Source organism: Crassostrea angulata, chromosome 1, assembly GCF_025612915.1.
Source record: "Crassostrea angulata isolate pt1a10 chromosome 1, ASM2561291v2, whole genome shotgun sequence".
In the NCBI taxonomy this organism is placed as follows: domain Eukaryota; kingdom Metazoa; phylum Mollusca; class Bivalvia; order Ostreida; family Ostreidae; genus Magallana; species Magallana angulata.
Window position 1 is genome coordinate 49,681,779 of NC_069111.1, and position 25,723 is coordinate 49,707,501.

General features: G+C 32.8%; 1 protein-coding gene across 6 annotated transcripts in view; it reads right to left on the reverse strand.

Annotated features, from left to right (window-relative positions):
* Positions 1-25,723, reverse strand: part of LOC128188553 (uncharacterized) — a 132,496-nt gene that overhangs the window by 98,054 nt on the left and 8,719 nt on the right. For 5 of the 6 annotated variants that reach the window (XM_052859681.1, XM_052859699.1, XM_052859709.1 and 2 more), the window contains 15 exons: positions 15,914-16,229; positions 13,922-14,055; positions 13,677-13,744; positions 12,793-12,971; positions 11,965-12,486; positions 11,757-11,875; positions 11,602-11,669; positions 11,207-11,460; positions 10,236-10,855; positions 8,839-8,906; positions 7,982-8,166; positions 7,467-7,558; positions 7,205-7,307; positions 5,987-6,150; positions 130-205 (listed from right to left, as the gene is read on the reverse strand). In XM_052859681.1, coding sequence (XP_052715641.1) covers positions 130-205; positions 5,987-6,150; positions 7,205-7,307; positions 7,467-7,558; positions 7,982-8,166; positions 8,839-8,906; positions 10,236-10,855; positions 11,207-11,460; positions 11,602-11,669; positions 11,757-11,875; positions 11,965-12,486; positions 12,793-12,971; positions 13,677-13,744; positions 13,922-14,055; positions 15,914-16,229 — 2,968 coding nt within the window. Of the gene's footprint in view, positions 1-129; positions 206-5,986; positions 6,151-7,204; positions 7,308-7,466; positions 7,559-7,981; positions 8,167-8,838; positions 8,907-10,235; positions 10,856-11,206; positions 11,461-11,601; positions 11,670-11,756; positions 11,876-11,964; positions 12,487-12,792; positions 12,972-13,676; positions 13,745-13,921; positions 14,056-15,913; positions 16,230-20,138; positions 20,297-25,723 lie in introns of those variants that run through there. The other variant, XM_052859690.1, reaches the window with a different exon arrangement.

A 25,723-nucleotide genomic window follows, 5' to 3' on the forward strand; every position in this document is an offset into this window, starting at 1 on the left:
ATTCAAATGCTTTAGTGTACTAATGGTATGGGAAAGATATTGAATAGATTTTTCATAATGATCATATTTAGAACTTTACTTTCAATGAGAGATGAAGATGATTAGAAGTAAATTATATTATGTACTCACATGGTCTCTCGTCAAGGTTCAAAAAGTCAACGGCAATGGCACCGTAACTAATTCCAGGGAAAGCGATCAGATTAAGCTATGGAATAATCAAAATACATATATGTATATTAATACATAGTTTCATTACCTCATTGAACATTAAGTATTAATTGTATTAGATATTTGGTTTTTTTTTTTTTTTACCTATTTTTTGGATGTTTTTATTTGTTTGAATTACCTTGGCAGATTTATATCTATTAACCAACCAATTACTCGTTTACAAATTTGCATGCATGTATGGGACCTACATTGTACCTACCAATCTTATCCCAGAAAACTATCTAGTCACTTGTACATTGTTCAAGTTTATATACATATTTGTGCTGATAACATCTATTGAACAATGAACACTGCAGCATTATCAGGATTTTCTGAGCTTGATGATGGAGATTTTATTGATCAAGGTGACTATAATTACAAAACTCTTGATTTTTCATCACAGTTGAGCAGCTTTCAATATATCATGCAATATTATATATCCTTTCATCACATACCCATCAATTTTCCTTTCTTGATACAGTTAAATTTACAGTGTAATTCATTTTCTGGATCACCACACTGTGGTTTTCCGAACAAATATCACTACTCTCTGAAATTTATGACGTAGTAGCCCAAAATTAATTTCTGGGTTTTTTCCCACAATTTAAATGAGTTTGTGTAAAAATAGTTTACTTAACTAGACTCTTGTTGCAAAAGCAACAAATAGGTCTTCCGGTTTGATATACATGTAAGACATTGCTTCTCTCACATAGAAAATCAGTGGATATGATAATTATTGTGAATGATATATCCAGACGTTACTTGCATGTAAAACAACGAGAATGAAAAAGAAATCAATTTTTGAAGTACTTTCTGTGACGAGCGGGAGTAATGCCAAACTATGCATAAATGTTAACCATTTGTACAATCATAAGTCAATCTTTCCCCAAAGTTTGGTTGCTCAAGTCTCTGCTAAATTTAATATCTCTTTGAAACAATATTTTTTGTCTCGGGACCGGAAACGGACGGAAGTGATTAATAAAAACAAAAGCTGGTATTTCTTGTACATTTGCTTAGCGTACATCATTGTTTATCAGGCTAGATGAAACACCCAAGAAAGTCAATTAAACTTGTTAAAAACATGATTTGTTTGAACCCTTCCGGTAAGAACCAGAAGTGACAGTTGACAAAATTAAACCCGTTAAACACATCCCCAATCAAATTTCTATCAATCATGAAAGCTTCGTTTTTCAATTACTTACAGTGACAAAAATATCGCGGACATTAAATTTGTAATAAGGAAAGCTACATAGAAATATTTGAGATATCTCACCGGAAGTAAAATTTATTTGTTATTTAACATTATATAGATGACAGATGTAAGATTGTATACTGATATTTTCATTTATGAAAATGAATAAAATACGAAAAAAACACAAATTTTTGAAGTGCTTCTGTTGACGACCGGAAGTTACGCAGAACAAAACAAAATAGTGTATACACATGTACATACATAGGTCTACAATACCACAAAGTTTCATTGTTCAAGTTGTCACCGTTTTTGAGATCTCTAGGAAATGAGGTTTTTTGTCTCGGGACAGGAAACGGACAAACGGAAGTGTTCAATGAAAATAAAAGTTAGTATTTCTTAACCATTACACAACAGAACTTTATTGGTTATCAATTTATCCTATATTGTCAAACTAAAACAGTTAAAATCTTAAACAACTTGAATTATTTGAACTCTTCCGGTGTGGACCGGAAGTGACGGTTGACAAAATGAAAACGGTTAAACACATCTTCAATCAAATGTCTATCATCCATGTAAGTTTTGTGTCTTGGTCACTTACAGTTTATGAGATCTCGCTGTCATAATATTTGTTTTAAAAAGACTACCTGAGATATTTGAGATATCTCACCGGAAGTAATTTTTTTTTGTTTATTAATCATCGGATAGATGACATATGAAAGCGCTTATACTTATATTTCAATTTTGTGTTAAAGAAATAAAATGCGTAAAAACATAATTTTTGAAGTGCTTCCGGTGACGACCGGAAGTTACGACGAACAAAACAAAATAGTTTAAACACATCTACAACAATAGGTCTATCATCCCTCAAAGTTTGGAGGTTCAAGTCTTTATCGTTTCTGAGATCTCATTGTCCATAGCTTTTTGTCGCGGGACAGGAAACGGACGACAGGAAGTGAATTTTGAAAAAATGAAAAAAAAACTCCTCTAGATTTTATTGTTCCCTATCAGTCCTAAAAATTTCAAGAAAATCCATCAATGCATCTCTGAGAAATCGGGTTAAACTTTTAAAAAACTTGATTTGTTTGAACTCTTCCTGTGTGGACCGGAAGTGACGGTCGACAAAATAAAAACGGTTAAACACATCTTCTATCAAATGTCTATCATCCCTGTAAGTTTCGTGTCTTGATCACTTACAGTTTCTGAGATCTCGGGGTTCAAACATTTATTTTAAAAAAGGCTTCATGAGATATTTGAGATATCTCACCGGAAGTAGAATTTTTATGTTTATTAATCATCGGATAGATGACATATGTATGCATGTATACTTATACTTCAATTCTCCGAGAAATATATTAAATGCGTAAAAGCATAATTTTTGAAGAGCTTCCGGTGACGACCGGAAGTTACGACGAACAAAACAAAATAGTTTAAACAGGAAACGCACGACAGGAAGTGAATTTTGAAAAAATGAAAAAAACGCCTAGAGATATTATCATTTTCTATCAGTCCTGAAAATTTCAAGAGAATCTATCCAGCCATCTCTGAGAAATCTTGTGGACAAAAAAAAATAATAATAATAATAACTAGACTCTTGTTGCTATAGCAACAAAAAGGTCTTCCGTTCCTCATGTATTAATCTGCACAAAAAATCCAGTTATCTTGTAAACAGAAAATGGATACATGTACATTTTGTCTTTCCTCAAAGTTTGGATGTTCAAGTTTTCGTTAGTTATAATATCTCGTTGAAAAAAGGTTTTTATCTAGGGACCGGAAACGAACAAACGGAAGTGATTTAAAAAAGGAAAGTAGATATGTTAGTTTATTTACCTACGTACGTTACTGTTCATCACATTGAGTAAAATGTTTTTTAAAAAGTAAAAAGTTTTAAAAAAAGTTCTATTGCTTTTTAACATTTCAAGTATTAACCGGAAGTGACGTAGGACCCAATGAAACCCGTTAAACACATGTTTAATCAATGTCCATTATCTATATAAGTCTTGATCTATCACAGTTTCTTGTGGGTACTTTGTTTTTAAAAAAGAAGGCTACCTGAGATATTTGAGATGTCTCACCGGAAGTAGATCTTTTTTTAACCATGTGTAGATGACTTTTTGTATTTCTATAGCTAAAATGTTACTTCAATGCTAAATAACCAAAATATTTTTTAAAAAATATCAAAATTGGGTGTACGGTCCTGTGACGACCGGAAGTTACGCCGGATAAAACAAAATAGTTTTAACACATGTACATACATAGGTCTATCATCCCACAAAGTTTGGTTGTTCAAGTCGTTAATGTTTTTGAGATCTCGTCAAAATCAGGTTTTTGGTCTCTGGACAGGAAACGGGCAAACGGAAGTGTTCAATGTAAATTGTATTCAATATTTCTTGTATACTTGCCTTTTGTACATTATTTTTCATTTATCTAACTAAAATATATCAAAGGAAAACAGTTAAATGATTAACAGCTCGATTTTTTTTAACTCTTCCGGTATGGACCGGAAGTGACGGAAGACAAAATGAAACCAGTTAAACACATCTTCAATCAAATGTCTATCATCCATGAAAGTTTCGTGTCTTGATTGCTTATAGTTTCCGAGATCTCGCGGGTACAAAATGTGTTTTAAAAAAGCTACCTGAGATAATTGAGATATCTCACCGGAAGTAGAAATTTTTTGTTGATATTACATCGCAGAGATTTCCTATGTATAGATTTATTCTTATATATTTATTCCATTGACAAAAAATTTAATGCGTAAAAAAATTATTTTTAAAGTGCTCTCGGTGACGACCGGAAGTTATGACGAACAAAACAAAAGTGTTTAAACACATCTACAGCTATAGGTCTATCATCCAACAAAGTTTGAATGTTTAAGTCTTTACCGTTTTTTAGATCTCGAGGTGACAAGCTTTTTGTCGCGGGACAGGAAACGGACGACCGGAAGTGAATTTAGAACATTTGTAATTAAAATCCTCTAGATCTTTTTATTTTCTGTCATTCCTGAAAATTTTATAAAAATCCATCAAGACATCTCTGAGAAATTCACGATAGAAAAAGGGGAAAAAAATAATAATAACTAGACTCTTGTTGCTATAGCAACAAAAAGGTCTTCCGTTCCTCATGTATTAATCTGCACAAAAAATCCAGTTATCTTGTAAACAGAAAATGGATAAAATATATATAAGCTTTGTGTCTTGATCTATCACAGTTTCTGAGATCTTATTTATACTTTGTTTTTAAAAAAGAAGGCTATCTGAGATATATGAGATGTCTCACCGGAAGTAGAACTTTTGTTTACCATGTGTAGATGACTTTTTGTATTTCTATAGCTAAATGTTACTTCAATGCTAAATAACCAAAATAATTTTAAAAAATCAAAATTGGGTGTACTTTCTGTGACGACCGGAAGTTATGCCGGATAAAACAAAATAGTGTTAACACATGTACATACATAGGTCTATCATCCCACAAAGTTTGGTTGTTCAAGTCGTTACTGTTTTTGAGATCTCGTTGAAATAAGGTTTATGGTTTCTGGACAGGAAACGGGCAAACGAAGTGTTCAATCTGAATTGTATTCAATATTTCTTGTATACTTGCCATTTGTACATTATTTTTCATTTATCTAACAAAAAAATATCAAAGGAAAACAGTGAAACTGATAAACAGCTCGATTTTTTTAACTCTTCCGGTGTGGACCGGAAGTGACGGAAGACAAAATGAAACCGATTAAACACATCTTCAATCAAATGTCTATCATCCATGAAAGTTTCGTGTCTTGATTGCTTATAGTTTCCGAGATCTCGCGGGTACAAATTGTGTTTTTAAAAAGCTACTTGAGATAATTGAGATATCTCACCGGAAGTAGAATTTTTTTGTTGATATAACATTGCATAGGAAACTTATGTATAGAATTATAGTTTTATGTTTATTCTATGGAAAAGAAATTTAATGCGTAGAAATAATAATTTTTGAAGTGCTGCTGGTGATGACCGGAAGTTATGACGAACAAAAAAAAAATAGTTTAAACACATCTACAGCTATAGGTCTATCATCCCACAAAGTTTCGGTGTTCAAAACTTTACCTTTTTTGAGATCTCGAGGTGACAAGCTTTTTCAACGCGGGACAGGAAACGCACGACCGGAAATGAATTTTGAAAAAATGAAAAAAACGCCTAGAGATATTATCATTGTCTTTCATTCCAGAAAATTTCAAAAATATCTATCCAGCCATCTCCGAGAAATCTTGTGGACAAAAAAAGGAAAAAAAAAATAATAATAAAAAACCTTACAATCACTATAAGGTCTTCCGTTGGAAACGGAAGACCTTAATAAGAAACATTACAATCACTATAAGGTCTTCCGTTGGAAACGGAAGACCTTAAATATGTAAACAATGTAGAACTGGTTTGAAAAAGATGCAGTTCTGTCATTTTTACCTTTTAATGGAAGGGTACGTCAATAAATACGTGTACAATTGTATCCACAGAGACTGATCAAGTTGAGTAACCAATTATTTGGATCAAGTTACAGTTATACCAATATATATATACTCTGATATAAAAATATTACACATAATTATACACAAACCAGACGTTGTCCAAGTGGGCTGATTTCGACTTCACCACGATACCACCTCGAGCCATGGTCTCCTGACCTTATCCAGATATACCCAAAATAGTAATCATATATTCTCAGGTAGCTCGAGGATGATCCATTCATGCGGTAGTAGAAACTCAAGCAACGTGTGGTATCTATAAAAAATCAATCCATGATGAGATTTGTAAAACCTCTACCCTTTCCTACATTCAACCATTTGTAGCCCGTCACTCTAGAAAGACTTCTCAAATCTCCTGGGAGATATACAATTACACATCCTCAGATATTATCTGGTCCTAGGAGATTAGTTGAGTTCACTTTAAGCTTAATCATGAATGTGGAGATAGAGGTTATAAATCATTAAAGCATGTTGAAACTTTTTTTGAAGAAAATGTTATTTTCTACTAAAATGACAAAAAATATCATGGTTTTAAAATTTCTGTTAGCTCTGTTTCTGTGGGAAAAGCCATTAAGAAGCCTTAATTGGAGCAAAATTGAATTATTGTCGTCCTGTACAAAAATTAATCTGCTATATATTCCTTATAAGTGAAATCTTTCTCCTGACAAAAATTAATGATTTTTTTCAAATCTTATTTATCATAAAAATTTAAGTTACAGACAAACTTATCACACTAGCAGGTTTTTGCAGCAAAATAAAATTCTAAAAAATACAGCTCATATTGCTTTAACATATTCTGATTGGCCTTCTTTCTTATAATACCATATTTTGCCAAACATGCACTTTTTATCTATAAAGTGTCTGGGAGAAAGGGGTGCTTATTATACACTCCAATTGGTTTATGACATATTCATAATACACCACATAGTCTTTAATTATAAAGAAACACTTTTTCTGTTTGCTTACTGCAATTTTTAAATCTTTGGAAATTATTGTTCGAGTGTGTGTATAACAGTAAATGTTGTGCTCATCTGTTGATAGATAATTTTAAATTATGGCCATTTAAAATAATTTTGAGATGTTTATTTATTCATCATTGGGTTTTGTTCTCACTACCCTGTTGCCACTACAGATCTATTCTCCACAAAGGAGGCCAATTCTAACAAAAGTATGAGCTTTGAGACTACTGATCTATTCATCATAAAATGTGAAGAGATAGGAAAATATGATGGGTTTTTTAGTGCTTGTATTATCGTGTGATGGGAATGAGAAAGAGCTTTATAACAACAAATTATACAAGCAAAACTTACTCAGAAACATTGTGAAATTCAAGTTTGTGGGTGCTGTGGTAAACATGTAGTATTCCCCACTGTATGCTGAAAATGACCCATAGTCATGAGAATCCACTGAACTCTGAAATACAATAATAAATTTACATGTAAATTCTGAAAACATGTAAATACATGTAATTTACATGTATTATTCTGAGTGAGGATGCTCTCTTTACAGCATTCTAAAAATGTTCAATTCCATGATCCTATTTTTTTCTTCCCCCATAAACTAAACTCTTACATTCCTTCTTGTCCAGGTGTCTGAGCTATTTCTTATAAAACAATTCTCATCAGAACTTTCAAACGAACAGGTGGATGATTCCATGCCTTCTTCTATAAAAACAGAATATTACATTGATCCAAAAACAGCTTATATTGAGAAAGCTAGGGGAACAACTTCGAAACTTTCGTTACTAAGTAGCACAACCTTAATAATCAAGCATTTTAAGTCATAACTGATTCAAAGAATGTAAAATAATGAATACCGTCTGAATAATGTAATATTTTTCATTTTACACAAGTATTCAATTCTGGGAGTCTGCTGTTTTGTATCAAATCACCAGAAAATAAAGTCATGAACACTATTCATATTTTGTTATAATTTCTTACAGTTCATCTGTTTAAAACTGTCTTAAAATAAAAGCAACATTCTAAAATCTGTTAGGGTTAATTTAAGTTCTCACGATTTCATGCGGAAATTATTTCCTGGTGTTTAATTTGGAATCTACAATAATTTAAGTGTAATAGTGTACAGACCTCTGGTGTGGATATCTTTGTATGTCACATTGAGTCCAAGCACTGCATTCAGAGATGGCAATCTACTTGTTGTGACATTGTAGACAACCATCTTCGACATGGTCATAGTGTCATTATTTGGCATAGCCATAGTGCGTTTGTGGAAGAACTGGCCGTAGGTGATCAACACTCCTAGTCCATGACGACTAAAAGGTTCGTGAAATAACCGATTACAATGTCAGATATATTTTATAGACCATGCAAATAAATTACAACAAATCAATTCTATTTCATTCTCTCCAAAAACAACAATAAACAAACTTTTGACCTCCTCTTTAAAATAATGTCAAATTTAAAATAGGTATCGGGATTACTTTTTCTGTGATTATATATATATATATATATATATATATATATATATATATATATATATATATATATATATATATTTATATATATATATATATATATACACACACACACACACACACACACACACACACACACACACACACAAACTGTGAAGAAACATTTTTATTTTCTTCACAATTCCTTTCAACAGAAATGCTGTAAAGTATGGGGAACAAAACCCCATCAAATCAGTAATTACATCATAATGGTTCTAGCTCCAAAAAGACACTCTGGAATCATTTACTATACTGGCGTGCGACCAGTTCTTGCCGAGTACCATTTCTCACCAGTACATTGCAACTTCATTTTTCGTTTTTACTTTTATGTGTTGATCAGTTGATAAAATGACGTCACAATGTACTGGCGAGAAACAGTACTCTGCAAGAACAGGTCGCACGCCAGTAGATCTTGACCTTAAATAATATACACCTCAACCAGCACTGTCAAATCATTATCCGTCATCATACCTCATGCTCTTCACTTCACATCCCATGTAGTTTTTGTCGACAAAACTCGCATTATATATTGAATCCACCTACAAAATTGTAAAATGACAATATAATAACTTATCTTTGTAACCATTTCAAATTTTGTAATAAACGCATAAACGCTTCTGTATAACGTTAGCTACTTCACAAAGTAGAAATTTAGTACATTTGTATGATTCATCATCTGGTGCCGGATATACTGCAATAACGGTAAACGTTCCTATCGAAACATATACTCTTAGTTATAGTACCCCATATCCTTACATTTCTTTACCGCCTCCAGTCAACATGGTCGACCGTTGTTCAACACTGGACAATGCAGTAGCTGTGCAATGGCCCCTAACGTTGTTCAAAAGTGTTGTGAGGTTCTGCAGTTTGACCCATAACGTTACACCTTATCTTATGTCCCTTCGATTGCCTAAGCATTATTAATAACCACTCGTATCTTACTACATTAAGGGTAATGATATTAGCAATTAAATTTTTAAATATGATCACAGTGTCTGTGCAACAGAATTATCGTCTGTCGTTTTTCCCGCCAAAATATAATTATTTGACAACTTGTACTTTTGTTACTTCGTACCACCAAAATACTATTTTTTTCTGATACTTGTTTGTTTTCGGAGGAAAGGGGGGGGGGGGGAGAGAGGGGTGTAACTGAAACTTTTTTTTTTTTTTTAAGTCTGCATCTATATCCTATATCACATGTACCTTCTCGAGAACTAAATTTATGACGATATCAGAGGTTTTCATGCGTGGATTGGGGTTAGTCCAGCGTCTATCTTTTTTAAATAAGTTTTGTAAAATATATTTGAGAACTTTGTAAATTTCAGAGGATCCGCACATACATGTACATGTATGCATGTGCGAAACACAAATTACAAGTAACATTTTTCTGAATAGTTAACTTGCACTTGCAAAATAAATATTTCTCCCATCTAAAATAAATTTATCAATTATAAATCAATTAATACTAAATCGATCGAGTTAGAACACGAACTGCACGGACTTCGCGTGCCGCAATATACTTCTGTAAAAGATATTAAAGTACCGTTCGGCCAAAATGTATTTTTTTTGCAATGACCGTTAATCGACACTGATGGTCTGTATGAAAGTCATACATAGAGAAATCAGTTTAGATTTTTATATACTCTTAATCTTAACGAAGATTTTTGAACTTCAATTACTGACATATTAGACACATCTTGACATATCGGCTACGGAATCAGCCTATTGATTGAAGGCTGACCAACGCTGATGCGACTGATGCGACTTTCACGAATTCAACAATTTCTGATGATTGCGAGTATAACGTTAAACCAATATGAGTATTTCTTTATGAATAATTCTCGAAGTAAAATGATTTTTGATATTACCGTTGAAGTGACAGTGGACTCCATACTCTTGTACATAAAACTACTAGGATCGGCATAGTCAGGGTGGTACGGAACCTGGTGCAATTCCACGTCAGTCAATACAACCATCTCGGCTAGATCTTTCGATGGAGGTGTCACTGATTCCTCTGTTGTTGGAGTCTCAACTGTTGTCATAGGTGTTGTTGTTTTGGAAGGCGCTTGCGTCATCATGGTTGTTGTTGTTTTAGTTGTTGTTGTTGTGGGCGTTGTTGTTGTTCTCGTTGGTGATGTTGTCGGTGCTATTGTTGTCGTGGGCGTTGATGTTGTTTTCGTTGGTGTTGTTGTCGGTGTTGTTGTTTTAGTTGTTGTCTTGGGAGTTGTTGTAATCGTGGGTGTCGTTGTCGTTGTTGTTGTTGTCTTGGGCGTTGTTGTTGTCGTCGGTGTTGTTGTTTTAGTTGTTGTCTTGGGAGTTGTTGTAATCGTGGGTGTTGTTGTCGGTGTTGTTTTAGTTGTTGTCGTGGGCATTGTTGTTGTCGTAGGTGTTGTTGTAGTTGTAGAAGGTGGTTGTGTTGTTTCAGTTGTTGTCGTTGCTGGTGTGGTTGTTGTGGTCGTCGTTGTTGTGGTCGTCGTTGTTGTTCTCTCTTTAAACCAAAGTTCATGCCAGATTTGAGAAATGCAATGTACGTATAAATCGGTAATTTCTTAATTAAGCTCTTTTTCTTACATTTGCAAATTAAGATTAAGGCAGCAAACAACATCAAGGTGATAGATGGCGTTTTAAGTGTTTCTAAAATATTTGTAATGATGGATTTGATTGATATCATCATACTTTAGTAGTTAAAATATCGGGTTTCTAAGACATAAATTTTGATCAATAAACTTTTGATATGTACCATGCTATCTTTTATTTCCAAGCCATTTTCTACTGATTTTTTTTTTCACAGTGTAGTGAGCCACTTTACAAAAGGGTGAAACAAGAAATCAGCGCGTACCTTCAACCTCAACGACAGAGGTTTCATCGATGACTATTGTCGTGGAGATCTTCTTAATCTCGCCCGTGGTGATCGCTGTCGTCAACACCGTGGTTACCATGGAGACGGTTATAATGGGGACAGGTCGAGTGGGTGCTGGGATGGCGAAGGTGACATTCTTATCCTCTGTAGAGTTCGTCGAGGGAGTTGGGGGCGGGGGAGTAGGGGGGTCAGGGTTGAAGATAATAATGTAAATGAAAATTATACTCCCTTTCCTGACAAAAAAATGAAAAAATAAGAATCCTCAAGAATTGAAAGTTAATCACTAAATACATTTTTTTTTATTACTTAGATGATTTCGAGAAATGATTTTTTAAACAAAATTTTAAATTTCAATGTTTTTAAAAAGAACTCACTGAATCCCGGTCACGTGAGTGCTGTTGTATCTGTCACCAAAGGAACTATTCCTGTACAGAGTGTCCATCTACATCAAAAACTCTCTCACGTTATTGGCAAAGTCGAACTCATATGGACTATATAAAATTTTCTGAGTTATGTTATCTTTACTTACGGTGTTTTCGAAGTCGTCTTTAACCGTTTGATACTCTGGATTGCTTGTGTCATTTAATTTGTCATCCCAAGTTTGGTTTACTTTGATCGTCCCATCAAATATAATAGGCTGAGGGGGAGCTGCAACAATTCACAAACAATATGTACATGTAGGACTCGACATTTGGAACGACAGAAAATACATTCAGAGAGAATATATAAATTTATACCTTCTGTTGTCGTTGGTCGTTCAGTAGTAGTTGTTGGTATGGTTGAGCTCTGTGATGTTGTAGGGATACTCATTGAACCTTCTGTTGTTGTGGGCTCTGACGCTTTTGTTGTTTGCTCTTGCATTAACGTTGTTGTTGGCTCTGTTGTTGTTGTTGTTGTTGGTTCTAGTGTAGTAGTTGTTGTGGGCATTTCAGTTGTTGTTGAGGGTTCTGGCGTTGTTGTTGTAGGCATTTCTGTTGTTACGGGTGTTGTTGAGGGTTCTGGTGTTGTTGTTGTAGGCATTTCTGTTGTTACGGGTGTTGTTGTGGGTTCTGGCGTTGTTGTTGTGGGCATTTCTGTTGTTGTTGTTGGTTTTTGCGTTGTTGTTGGTTTGGGTGTTGTTGTTGTTGGCGTTGTTGTTGTTGTGGGTGTTTCTGTTGTTGTTGTAGGCGTTTCTGTCGTTGTTGTCGTTGTTGTGGTTTGCTCAACTGTTGTTGTCGGCAATGTTGATGAAGTAGTCGGTAGCTCACTGAGTGATATTTCTAAAATCGAAGGAAGATTTAATTATACTCACGCGTTGCTTCTTTCGTTCTGTTTACTTGCACAATCCCAAATTTGCTAAATGATTTTATGGGTTTAATTTGAAGAACCATTGTGTTTTATAGTTTAGATATGCATCATCTTTACCGTTCTCTTGCTATGTGGACGAAAATGGGCCAAAATGCCTCTTGTGAATCAGAATTGACAGATTGACATGTGGCCAAACTTTGTTTTGCTGATTTAAACTCAACGACTTACACTTTAAGAATGGTGTGTATGAGAATAGTAATAGACTGTAAATATTGTACCTTGAAGGCTGACGGTTGTTGTGGGATCTACAACAATATTTGGGTTCAACTGGGAAATCTTCCCGTCGGTTACGGCTTGTTGTAGATGATTCTGGACGGAAGTAACCGTGACGTCAGAACCACTGGTGGATGATGGCGGGTAAAATACTACAACGTAGACGAACACCACACTCCCCTCCCTACAAATACAATCCACATGCAGTCTATTGCAGGAACCTTGATGAAAGCACATGTATTATGACTACCAAAAGTGGCACTGATAGTTACGCTAAAGTTATTGACCATGTATTCCGTGTTGTACATGTATATATATATACTGTGCTTTTTATAACCATTTTTTGTTTTATTTGTTTTTATTTACATTTTCCACTGTCTTTTTTTATGATAACGCAACGAATAGATTTTGTAATGTACAGTCCAATAAATTCAAATGTAATGTTGGGCCATAAGCGGCGTTTCTGAAAATATTATTAAATAAATAATAAGGAATCATTCTTTGAATATTATGAGATCAAAATGTCTGTCGGGACGTGATCAAATCTATCATAAATCCCGTTGGCCTCTTTTTTTTGCGATTTGATCACGCCCCGACCAAAAGTAATCCCTCGTACTACTCAAAGAGTGATTCCTCTTAACTTTGTCACGAAGATTTTCTAAGCAAGAAGTTCACCACAATTGAATAGTCTGCATATAGATATTGCTATTTATTCTCTTTATGATTTTAATGAATTGTAGTGGACTTTGTTGACTGTATAGGAAACACAGCAGAAAGGAGGATATGGAAACGTTTTAACCTTCATTGGCTGTCATTTATATGAGAGGGATCCTAATTTTCTAAGCTAATTATTGAACTTAATAATACAGAACACCTATATGGCACATACTTGATATCCTCCACAGTTGTATAGCCATACTGGGCTTCAAGGTCTGTGTTTGTATATACGCCTTTCATCTATGATAGAGATAGATATACATTGTATAAAACATACAAAATACAAGAGATGTGAAACGTGAAGAATACACCAACCACTACCATTAAAAAATGTATTAAGCTCAAGTTTATTTTCATAAAATGAATTTTGATGCAAAGAAAACTTATACTAAAATTTCCTTTCTTTTACTCGTGTACCATTATTTCAAAATCTCTCGCTGCATCTCTATAAGCTGCCGAATTTTTGTCGCTGTACTGCGCATTCCATTGCTGCTGTGATTTCAAACTTCCTTTGAAGGCGTACGCTTTTGGCATCTCTTTCTTATTCGAAGCTAAAATTACAAGCAAATGATATAGAATAAAAGAAGTATACCCTTGATTTTTTTTATGAATATCCATGATACATGAAGGGAATTTTCATTTGTACATATAAATTATAACTTTAAAATGACAATCGGAGATACGCTGTAAAATCTTCAAGCATCTTGATAAGAGTATCAAAACTCGGGCATTTAAAAATACAATCACAAGAGGACACACTGTTTGTAATATGATAGTGATGATAAGAACAAAGAATGATATTATATAAACAGTTTCTTTTTTCCATCCATGTATCGACGTCACAGAAAGCATATCGACCGAGCAGCGAGTTCAATTTGCTTTTCTGTGCAGTTGTTATAAGTCTAAATATGGATTAACCGAATAAAACTGCATTGTTTTTTTTATATTCATATATTTTTTCATCAGAACAAACGAGAATATGCATGTATCATTATGATATATTTAAAATACAATTCAAACTAAATTTTCATGTCCACTTCAAAACGTGGTATAAAGCAAACAAATCGTTTTAATTGAATCACAAGGTAATAATAGTGAATTAATTATAGTTACGTACATACATCTTTATTCATATAAACCATCAAATTTCATAAAGACAACTTTAATAACAAACACGAGATTCTGTACTTATAAATGTACCGGTAACTCGGACAACTGAGCTCCGACTACCAGTGCAAGGTGGTGGTGGTGGTGGGTGGTGGGTGGTGGTTGATGGGTGTTATAAATAACTTTAATGTTTTGTACATGAGACACACTAATTTACCACTATATATGTACTGGTATGTAAAAAAATATGTATTACGATTAATTAAAATTCTGACAAAGTAGTAAACATCTGCATTACATTTCCATTATTTATTTCTTAAGGAATCTGATATGCATTGGTAAGAGAGAGCATTGGATAAGCCGTAACTGGCCTCTAAGACGCAAGCTTTAACATATTTGGAACAGCTTGACTACATGTACATACATTTACGAAGTAACAAAAGACGACTTGGCTCAGTGTGAAATGATTGTGCAGTCCTCAAACCAGTGTATTCTTTGAAAACCGTAGCTCCCAGAAGAAACAACTCTTCCGTCTCAGTACAGACGCACGCCAATTATAGACCATTGTAAGTTTTAAATGTAGGTGATTAAGGTTCAGGGAACAAGATCGTGTTTCTTAAGAATCTGTATTATCAACTATGCAAGTTTAATGTGATTAGCTGTTTTACATACATTTAAGCATGCATACCGTCAACATTTCTTGAATCATCTGTTTGATTTTCATACCTGCAACACGATTTGACTTTTAAAATTTTTTTTTATCTCGTTCAGTTTTCCCACTTTTAAAATTCGTATTTTAGAAAAAAAATTAAATTTGTGAATAATTCCACCAACCAGCAAATGGCACAGCAAGCATGTTGGTGGAGATTATAATACTTGTCCATTACGAGGGCTCGATTGTCGTGGCCATTTTTAGACTATATTGGAAAATACTCAAATTTCGAAGCCCACTAGTGTATATATTGAATATCTCTTTACAAAATAAAAGATAATGTATTCTAGATTTTGGCTTCATGGTATCCTGTATCCTTTTATGACAACAATGAGTTAGACGACCAACACAACCAGAAAAAAAAGATCACATGAATTATTTTGCTTTATACAATACACATGGTATTTATCATAAAACTAGTAACGCATTGTCAGTTTGATGATTTTTTTTTACCAAATCTCTTACATTTAACAATAATTATTTTTCACTTACAATGTAAAGCACAGTTTATAAAAATCTAAGGAAGATCTGATGGTTAATTTGTTGAGTAGCCTCTTTCACATAAATGTTAGAATAAGGTGTAAACTTACATTGACTAGTGAGATAGATAATAACGGCTGTTCCAGCGACTATGGCAGTAACAAATACAACAGCCACCAGTGTCCACACGATCCGTGCCGTTTTCCGAGATCGGGATCGGGATGACGCTGTCTCGTGCAGCCGGTCCAGCGAGCCCTCTTTTGCCCGATATCCATATGGGTAGAGGGTGCTGGGCGTCTGTGGGAGGTAATCCGGGTACACACCTAGGGCCGAGTGGCCTACTTTTGTGGGGTGGGAATACAATGGATTGTCGTAGTATTCATTTGGAGGGAGGGAATAGGAAGACTCTGGTAAATAGTCTCGTTCCTGAAAACAGAAACATAACAAATGAGGAATCAGTAAAATAAATAAATAAATAAATTTAAAAACAAACAAACAAACAACTCCCCAAATGCTTTCGTTAAGCATACTTTTTTGAGGCAACAGATGCTTTTGTTGGTTGTTTGGAAATTGCAAAAGATTTGAAATCAGTTTTGCAGAAAAATGTGACCTCATCGCAAAATAAATTCTGATAACGAATTCTACATGTGCATGTCACATATCACTTAAAAATTACTGAATACCTTCCTTTTGTTGGAAATTGTGACGTGCATTACAAAGAATGCAAGACATTTGAATACGCTGAAAATATGATATGTTCAATGAGATTGCATCAAAAACAGCCCCAAAAAAGGCAAAAAACCAACAACAAAAAAAACCCCCACAAACTTAAGCTGTTTTTATATTTTATATTATATAAATAAAAAAATCATACGTAGTAAAATCTTTCTGTTAACAAATTGTACTCTCAAAACTTATTCATTTATGTTGTGTCCTACAGTAGAGCTGTATGCACTGAGGTATTTTGTCGAGTCGTTTCAGATATGTTACGCGATATCTTTATATAGCCAGCTTGTCTGCTATCTATATCCCGTTTATTATTTATTCAGGATTTGTCAGGCATAACAATTTGTTACATATACTTCTATATGAAATTAAGACATTAAAGAGATTCTAACCGCTCCCGTATATTTGAAATGTGTTATACCCATAAAATTATTTCATTCTTAATTGAATCAGCAAAAGTTTAAAGTAAGGTAAAGAACTCTGATATAAAAATGTCATTAGATGCGTCTCATTAAAGCATTTGCATCAAGAAACAAACGAAATATAGCAGCTGCATGGAGGCCTAGTTGTTTTGTTATGATTTGCTTTTAGCTGCTCTTTATATAAGGATAAAGGTTTTTGATAATGTCTTTAAGATATATATCTAAAGAATGATAAAATCTTTATTTTAATTTTGTTTATGCAATGCTCAATTTTAACTTATTAATAAGGTAATACAAATATATGAATTCTGATCACAGCATAATTATACTTATACAAGTAAACAAAATTACTTTTCAATATTTTTCAAAGAGATACATTTCGAATAAAAAATGTACGTGTATCTTAGTCGTATACTTTACTTATTATAAAGAATATTATAAATAATTTGTTAGAAAGGCATAATTTTTGGCCACTTTTTTACCTTTTGTATTATAGTTTTGAATTCGGAAGCCTTTCATTGTTAAAAATGCCATTTTCGGAGTTATGATGTTTAGGCAATCTTGTCAAATATTTAAGTATATGCTGTTTAGAGTGGCCTTCTAAAACTTTAATGCATTATATTCGTTTATTTTCAACGTCATTTTTTCAATAAATGTCATTAATGGAACCTGATATGCTGTAATGTTATCTTTTATTGACAAAAAACCTAGCTTCATCGTTGGTAATATTTTTTGATAGCGGAAAAGTTTTACTGAAAATATTGTTTTGCCAAAATGTAAGATACATCCGCTATTTATGAAAATGTAAAATTTAAGAAAATAGCAGCGATATTGATTTTTGATTAAAAATGATTTTTATCTGACCGACAATATTGTCGTTTTTCTTTACAAAACATTTTAAAAATATTTGATGTCATCCATGCCCATTTTTGTGTCTCTTGGGTACTCAAGTTTTACAGGAAAATAAATTACATCCTTATCAAGATGATTTGTTTTGGTGAGTTTTTCTCTGCTTGGGTGTCTCAAGATGATTTATTTGTTTGTTGAACTTGAGGTGATACAGAACATTAAACTTGAATACCTGCTACATGGTTTGACTGCAAATTTCTGTAGCGTTTCTTCATACAAAATGACAATAACTTTTGATACTACACATCGAACGCATTAAACTTCTTTTATAAAATGAAGCGGTTCTATATCACATATTTTCAAAGGTATTCCATGAAAGGTGAAGATTTCTGTATATTTACATTTTCCAGTGTCTTTGCCTGTGATAACACTACGTATCGATTTTGTACTATATAACCCATAATACAAATGACGCCAAATTGAGGCGCCAGCGGGGTTTGCTTATCTATATTTAAATATTTAATCGTACGATTGCTTAAAATTATATAAATATAAGTAATAAGGAATCATTCTTTGAATATTATGAGGTGATAATTTCGGTCGGGGCGTGATCAAATCTATCATAAAGCCCTTCGGGCTTTATTGGATTTGATCATGCCCCGACCAAAATTATCACCTCATAATATTCAAAGAATGATTCCTTATTCCTTATTTAGTTGAAATCGTTTGACGGTATAAAAGATTAAATCGTGTCTGATTTCATCGAAATTCCAATTGTATGTACCTGTAACGCGCATACACTTGGAATTATGTACATGTATTGTTCTCAATATAAAGAAATATCCCAACCTAATGATACATGTATAGATAGGCAGGATTTTTTTGTAAGAAAAATAAAATAACGTCCTGAAGATGCCTATGTTTCACGCATAACATTATGTTGCTAGAAATAGAATTAACTTTCATAAAACAGTAATAGAAGGGAAACTTATCAAAATGAAGAAAATATGTAACCCATTTTTTTCCTTTCACGCTCATATATTGTCACATGAAATATCTTTGTTTTTCTTGGACATGTATTCTTCAAACCTTTGAGAAATAGCGACCATGAAGTCGGATTGTACAAAATACATGTATATGGAATCTATGCTAATGTACATCAAATTAAAGTATGAAATCTGTTGATGAATAAATAGATTTGAATTCGAATGAAAGAATAAATAGGTATCTGTGCTCGCAATCAGTCGACAACTCTTTAAGCATATCTTTAACCTTCAATTTTGAGTAAATAAAAAAATATAAATCGTATTAAATTTGAAAATGAATATATATGAGTACAACAAAGTGAATAAAATAAATGAAAATAACATTCATATTTTATGACTTTTTTGTATGTTATGAATTCTCTCAGGTGCCACATATTTATCTAATGCTTTACCCTTGAGATATCCATGCTTACTGAAATTTTGAATAGCTTAGTTTAGTCCGAAGAAGGCCAATGTTTAATTGTAAAAAGAAAGAATAGCCAAGATTCCACAATTGAAAAAAAATCAACCTAAAAGATTTTTAGTTCTGTTCATTTTAATACTGGACATGTACTGGAATAAGGGCCCAAACAGGACAGAATAACGCTTTGATCGACAAACACGTGCTTTAAATATCATTTATATAACATCATATTCAAATTAAATTTTGGAGTGGTTTAATTGGACTGGTTTTGCTGAAAATAATCTACTGTTTGGTTAGAATTTTGCAACGACGTAAAAAGTGAACTAAAATGGCATACATAATTAACAACTCACCTATTTCATTTTGAGCCTAAACGTGGTACTGGCATATTTTTGATAATTATTATTGACAAAAACCAAAAACAAAATATGATTGAAATTCACGACTTAAAAAATCGGATTTAAATTGACAGAAGATGATGCCGATAAAAATACAATGCACAAATATACAGAAACCTGTTTATCACGTTCAGGTAAGGAACTATAAAAGCTTAGCTTTAAAAATTACAGAAAGGATCGACAAACGATCTCACTTTAGAAAATAGATAAAACTTATGATGTAGTCAGTCCTCTTTTCTATCTCTCTCCCCCCCCCCCCCCCCCGAGTCTTATTAAAAAGCTTAAGCTATCTTAATAACACATCTTAACGAATAATGGGATATATGTGCTTATTTTAATAACAAACGTCCTACAAGAATCAATAACTCTTGCACAATAAATGTCTCGATGGTCTGATTGGAATTTAGATTCACAGAAAAAATCAATACTAGTGTTATTCCCAGACGATTTATTCAGACGTTTACGGATTGTATAAAAGCAAAAGAACTTACCTTCCGATGTCCATATTTATTCATATTAGTAAAATGGAAACACTATCACAACCATTAATCGATTTGACAGAAAAAAAAAGTTTGGTAATTTTAATACAAAAAATATCCGACGTTAAAAGGCACAACAGTTTATTGGCAATGTCTGCTAATGTCTGACCATAATAAACGCATTCATCCAAGACCTACTCGAACATTTAAATGCTTGTAAACATTATGAAATGGAGCAACAACTTCCTGGTCTAAACAGACTTTTGGGTAGAAGGTGGAAATATTGTCAAACCATAAAACGGCTGGATGGGCCTCGATGGTTTGACTATACGGTCTTTTAAGACTATATAAATTTCTTTGAGAAGAGCTATGTATAAAACATACAGGAAACCATTACATTTTATAGATGAAAAAATGAACTATTTTTTTTAATCTTCATTATACTTTAGTTTATATATATCTTAACAACCCTACTCCCTCGATTAAGTTTGATTAAATGGATATCAAATATATTTATGACATCATAGTTAGCTATGATATTAAAGTGTAAATGAAAAATGCATTAATGAATCATTTTTTAAAAAGATGTCAAATGTTACCGCAACCAACGTATATTCGGACTTTTCCTTTTATATGCAATAAACTATCCTAGATGCGTAATCTACTTCCTAGTGTCATAATTATCGTTCGTATGAAAATCACCTACACGAGTGAATCAATAAATAATTCTAGTTATATATATTGTATTTTAGTTATGCATTTTTATTTATAAAAAGTCAAATGATTGCGATTTTCGTTATATTTGCATGAATAACCTTTGAATCTGGTTGACGGCATGCGTATCTCATTTATAGATATCTAGATATTTGTTAAAACGTATTGCGTTTTAAACACTAAAAGTAAATAAAGAGATGACGTTCAAAATGTAAGGTTTTCTCCTTCGCATATACGTTTAAAAATGTCTTTTGCGCACTTTGGGTGAACTGAACAAATATCATTGAACTTTATGCATATACATGTACATCGAATGTTTGGTTTGTCGATAAACCAAAGGTTGTGATATATAATTCGATGTTGAGTTTTTTAAAGATAATTTTTCCATTACAATCTTACAATGATTTACTAGTATATTTCTAAAGGTCAGGCAAAATATGAATGTAAATTATCGAGCTACTTTCAAGATACAGAGCTTACAGTGTGATGTAAACAAGGCTCCTGTCATATAGGTTTGTTTACATATGTAATGAACACTGGTAGAAGTTATGTTTTCTCAAATCAAAAATTCAAAATTTGTTTGAAACCTTGCTTTTTCTTCAATATATAAACAAAGACAAGGTTTGTGCTCTAGATCTGTTAACATAACATAATTTTGAGTTCTGTATCTAGCTAATAACTCGTAGATTGGCACACACAATTTTATTGAAAATCCCGAATGAAGCTCTTCTGAAATTAGTTAGGCAGAGTAAGCACTCTAAACAATTAAATTTAGTGTTAAAATTGATAGCAAAGACAAGAAAAACATTCATGTTAGCAACATGTCTAATATTTGAGAGAACCTTTATTGACAAATGCATTAAATGCATTTTTCATTAACTAATTCATTAATACATTTGCCATAGCAAATGCAATAACAAATGCATTAATGAATGATTTAAAGAAAAGGTGACTCGACAATTCAAAAGCAGATAAAGCTACATGTGTATAACAGAGGCTATAAACACATTTTGTTTCACTCAATATATCCTCCTAGATGTTTTAAATACCAGAACCGGCACAAAATCAATCTCAAATCCCCCAAGTTTTAAGCACATCAATAGAACCGTTGTAACAGCTTGGACTAGGCAGTACGAGACAAACTCTGATTTGACGAAGGCGGGGTCTATTAATGCTTAGCTGTTCAGTCATTAACTAATTGAACGCAATAACACTCGCTTAACCCAGAGATGTATATTTTGCAGAAACAGCGTCAATTTCACACAGCAGAGCAAATTTTGGCAAAGAACTTTCCAGTTTTGACTGTCTACAAATATTAATGAGCTTCTTTTAGCGATTTAGAAGAGAGCAGGTCAATATTTATATTTGATGAGCAAACAAGATAGTACCATCCCACAGAAAGTCCAAGCTCTTGTTAAAACGGTTCTAAGAAAAGTGTAATCAAAAAGACAATTCAGTATTTATTAAAACTGGAAATATTTGGCTATTTCTTTTAAAAATGATTTAAAGCTGGCTCATACACAGGTGAAATTGCAACGTTTGTTCAACATTACTTGAGCATACATTGAACATATAAATTTTAAAACATATGTTCGCCATAAAAAACGAGCACCAAATGTTAAACATATGTTTTTTTATAAACATATGTTATTCGCATGTTTAACATATATCAAACATACATTTTGAATAGTCATAATATGATTAACATGTGTTTATTAACATATGTTAATCATATGTTGAACATAAAAAGGTTAATTACATTTTGTTTTAATACCATTTTCACATACACAGCACGTATAACATATGTTTTGTGCATATATTTTGAAATGCCTTTAATATTTTTTATCTTTCAGTTCACTGCTGATACACCTCTTTTTGTTGTATTACCCTTCACAGATTTCTCACAAAAGAACACAGCTCCTATACCAAAGTTACAAAAACGTTTACGAAAAGATGGTCTGTTTTAGATATCTTTTAAAATGATCCATAAATGCTTTACGACATCAGATGAATTTTTGATATCCCTTTTAAACGGTTTTCTTGATATGTACCATACTTCCTTTTTTATGTCCATTATATAGTGTCATAAGTAATTTAGTAACGTATGAGATACATATTGCATATGTTAAGTGACCTTTTATTATGGTTAGAAAATATTTGTTATGTTTTTTTTTAGGAAAAGGACATAATAAGTTTTGGAACTTGAACCCAATCCCATTGAGTTTATACGATAAAATATGTTTCAATCAAACCTACTTATATTTAGACATCGCATTGATTATACTTAAATATCTTACATGCGTTTAATAAGCCCTTTTTAAAAGTTTTATTTGTCAGTCTTCGTCTTAATTACATATACATAAAATATATACAAAAATAATTAAAAAATCTGATTTTTATCTTGGTTTAATTCTGGGGCAATTTTTAGACATTCAAGTGAATTAGTATTTTATTTGTTGTATGAAAAACTCTTAAATTCGACTGTGAATATGCGTATCTTTAATATGGACTTTATCTACAGATATCTAAATATTTGTTAAATCTTTTTGCGTTCTAAAATATCAAAAGCAAATAAAGATGTAATGGATTTCTCCTTCGCAAAAAATTCTGGAAAAATTGTATTTTTGCGCACTTTGGATGAATCAAATTACATGTACATTGTTTGAATTATTCATATCGAATGCAGGTTTGTCGATACAGCAATGATTGTACAGTTGGTTCGATTTAAAAATGTTAAGATCGAGTTGCCCCATCTTTTTCTTAACAGTATTTGCTTTGAATCAAATGAACTTGGTCATTAAAAGGTCTTGGTCACGATTTGAATTTTTTTTAACATCTCAAATTTTTTATTCATTCAAATCAATATAATTCTTTGCAATGCATTTCAGGTCAAGCGAGAAAAAATCTGGCAAAATATGAATGTAAGTTGGAAAGTTAGAGCTAACCGATAGCAATGTTTTTTTTATGTAAACATGGCTCATGCGTTTGTTTACATATGTTATGAACACTGGCAGACGTTAAGTTAGCTTGCACCAAATTTTGTTTGAAGTATTACCTTTTCAAGCATTTAATATGTAAAAAATGGTATGTGTTTTTTTTTACGTAACAGAATGTTGAGTTCTGTATCTTGTGTATAACTCAACGATTGCGCTCATAATCAATTTTGATTTAAAATATTCAAATAAAGCATTCTACACATTCAACAACAATAACAATTACAAACTTTGAAAGTTTCGTGACCATGCCTCTTTAACACAGTTGCCCTTTTGCATTAGATGTACATCATTTCATAACTGATAATCTGTACCTGGTTACATTTGCATGATTGTTATCACTAAACTGTTGTTAGCTTTTACATTACTACGAGTATACCTACTTTATAGGTTTAATTCTAGAATATCTCTTTTAAACTTGTTCTGTTAGAATAAAAAAAAAATGAAAATACTCATTTACATGTACATATGCACACACACACACACACACTCGCGCGCGCGCCGTACACATTATATCTATTTTTTATTTCCGTGGGTTAGTAATAATATTATGCCTTTTACGTATCATTTAGCAAAGTGAATACAGTAGGAGACGATATATTTTATCGTGTTATGCTTTTGTTTTTCAATTTGAGTGAACCGGTTATAGATCTTTTTTAGCTCACCTGAACTGAAAGCTCAAGTGAGCTATTCTGATCACATTTTGTCTGTCGTCCGTCTGTCTGTAAACTTTTCACATTTTCAACATCTTCACAAGAACCACTGGGCCAATTTCATCCAAACTTGGCACAAAGCATCGTTAGCCTAACGGAATTGAAAGTTGTGAAAATTAAGGACTACGCCTTTTTGCAAAGGGAGATAATTAGGAATTTATGAAAATTTTCAAAAATAAAAATAAAAAATCTTCTTAATTCTCCCGAACCATAAGACCAGGAAAGCTGAAACTTGTGTGGAAGCATCCTTATATAATGGAGATTCAAGTTGTGAAAATCATGATCCCCAGGGGTAGGGTGGGGCCACAATGGGGGTCGAAGTTTAGCATAGGAATATATAGGGTAAAAAAAACTTTTTCTCAAAAACTTATCAGCCAGGAAAGCTGAAACTTGTGAGGAAGCATCTTTAGGTATTATAGATTCAAAATTGTGAAAATCATGACCTCCGGGGGTATGGTGGGGCCACAATGGGGAGGGGTGTCGAAGTTTTACATAGGAAAATGTAGAGTAAATCTTTAAAAATCTTCTTCTTAGAAAATAATCAGCCAGGAAAGCTGAAACTTGTGTGGAAGCATCCTCAGGTAGTGTTGATTCAAAGTTGTGAAAATAATGACACCCCCGGTAGTAGGGTGGGGCCACAATGGATGGGGGGGGGGGGGGTCAAAGTTTTACATAGGAATATGTAGAGTAAATCTTTAAAACTCTTCTTCTCAGAAACTAATCAGCCAGATGATTCTTTAAAATTGTTAAGACCTTGGCCCCTGGACAATTCTTCGGCCCAACAAGAAGGTTCAGAGTTTGATGTAGGTTAATATCCCATATATAAACAATTGTTAAGAATCTTTTTGAGAACTGCAATACTCAACATGTGATATGACTATAAAATCATCCTCTTAGAAAAGGGACTAATGATTATAAACATAAGAATATCCAGGGGGAAAAGTGATTTTATTTAAACAGGATCTACATGTATTATTGTATTATTGTACATTGCTATCTATTTTACACTCAATATTGTTTAATGTTTATGAAAATATTTTTATATAAAATGCTTATGTGTCAACACAACCCATAATTTCAATTAAATATGAATTCATACTTAATATATTTAATGAATTTATCAGCTCATCTGCGAGCACCACAGATATTATGTAATGTCATGTTTTCAGAAGGTGAT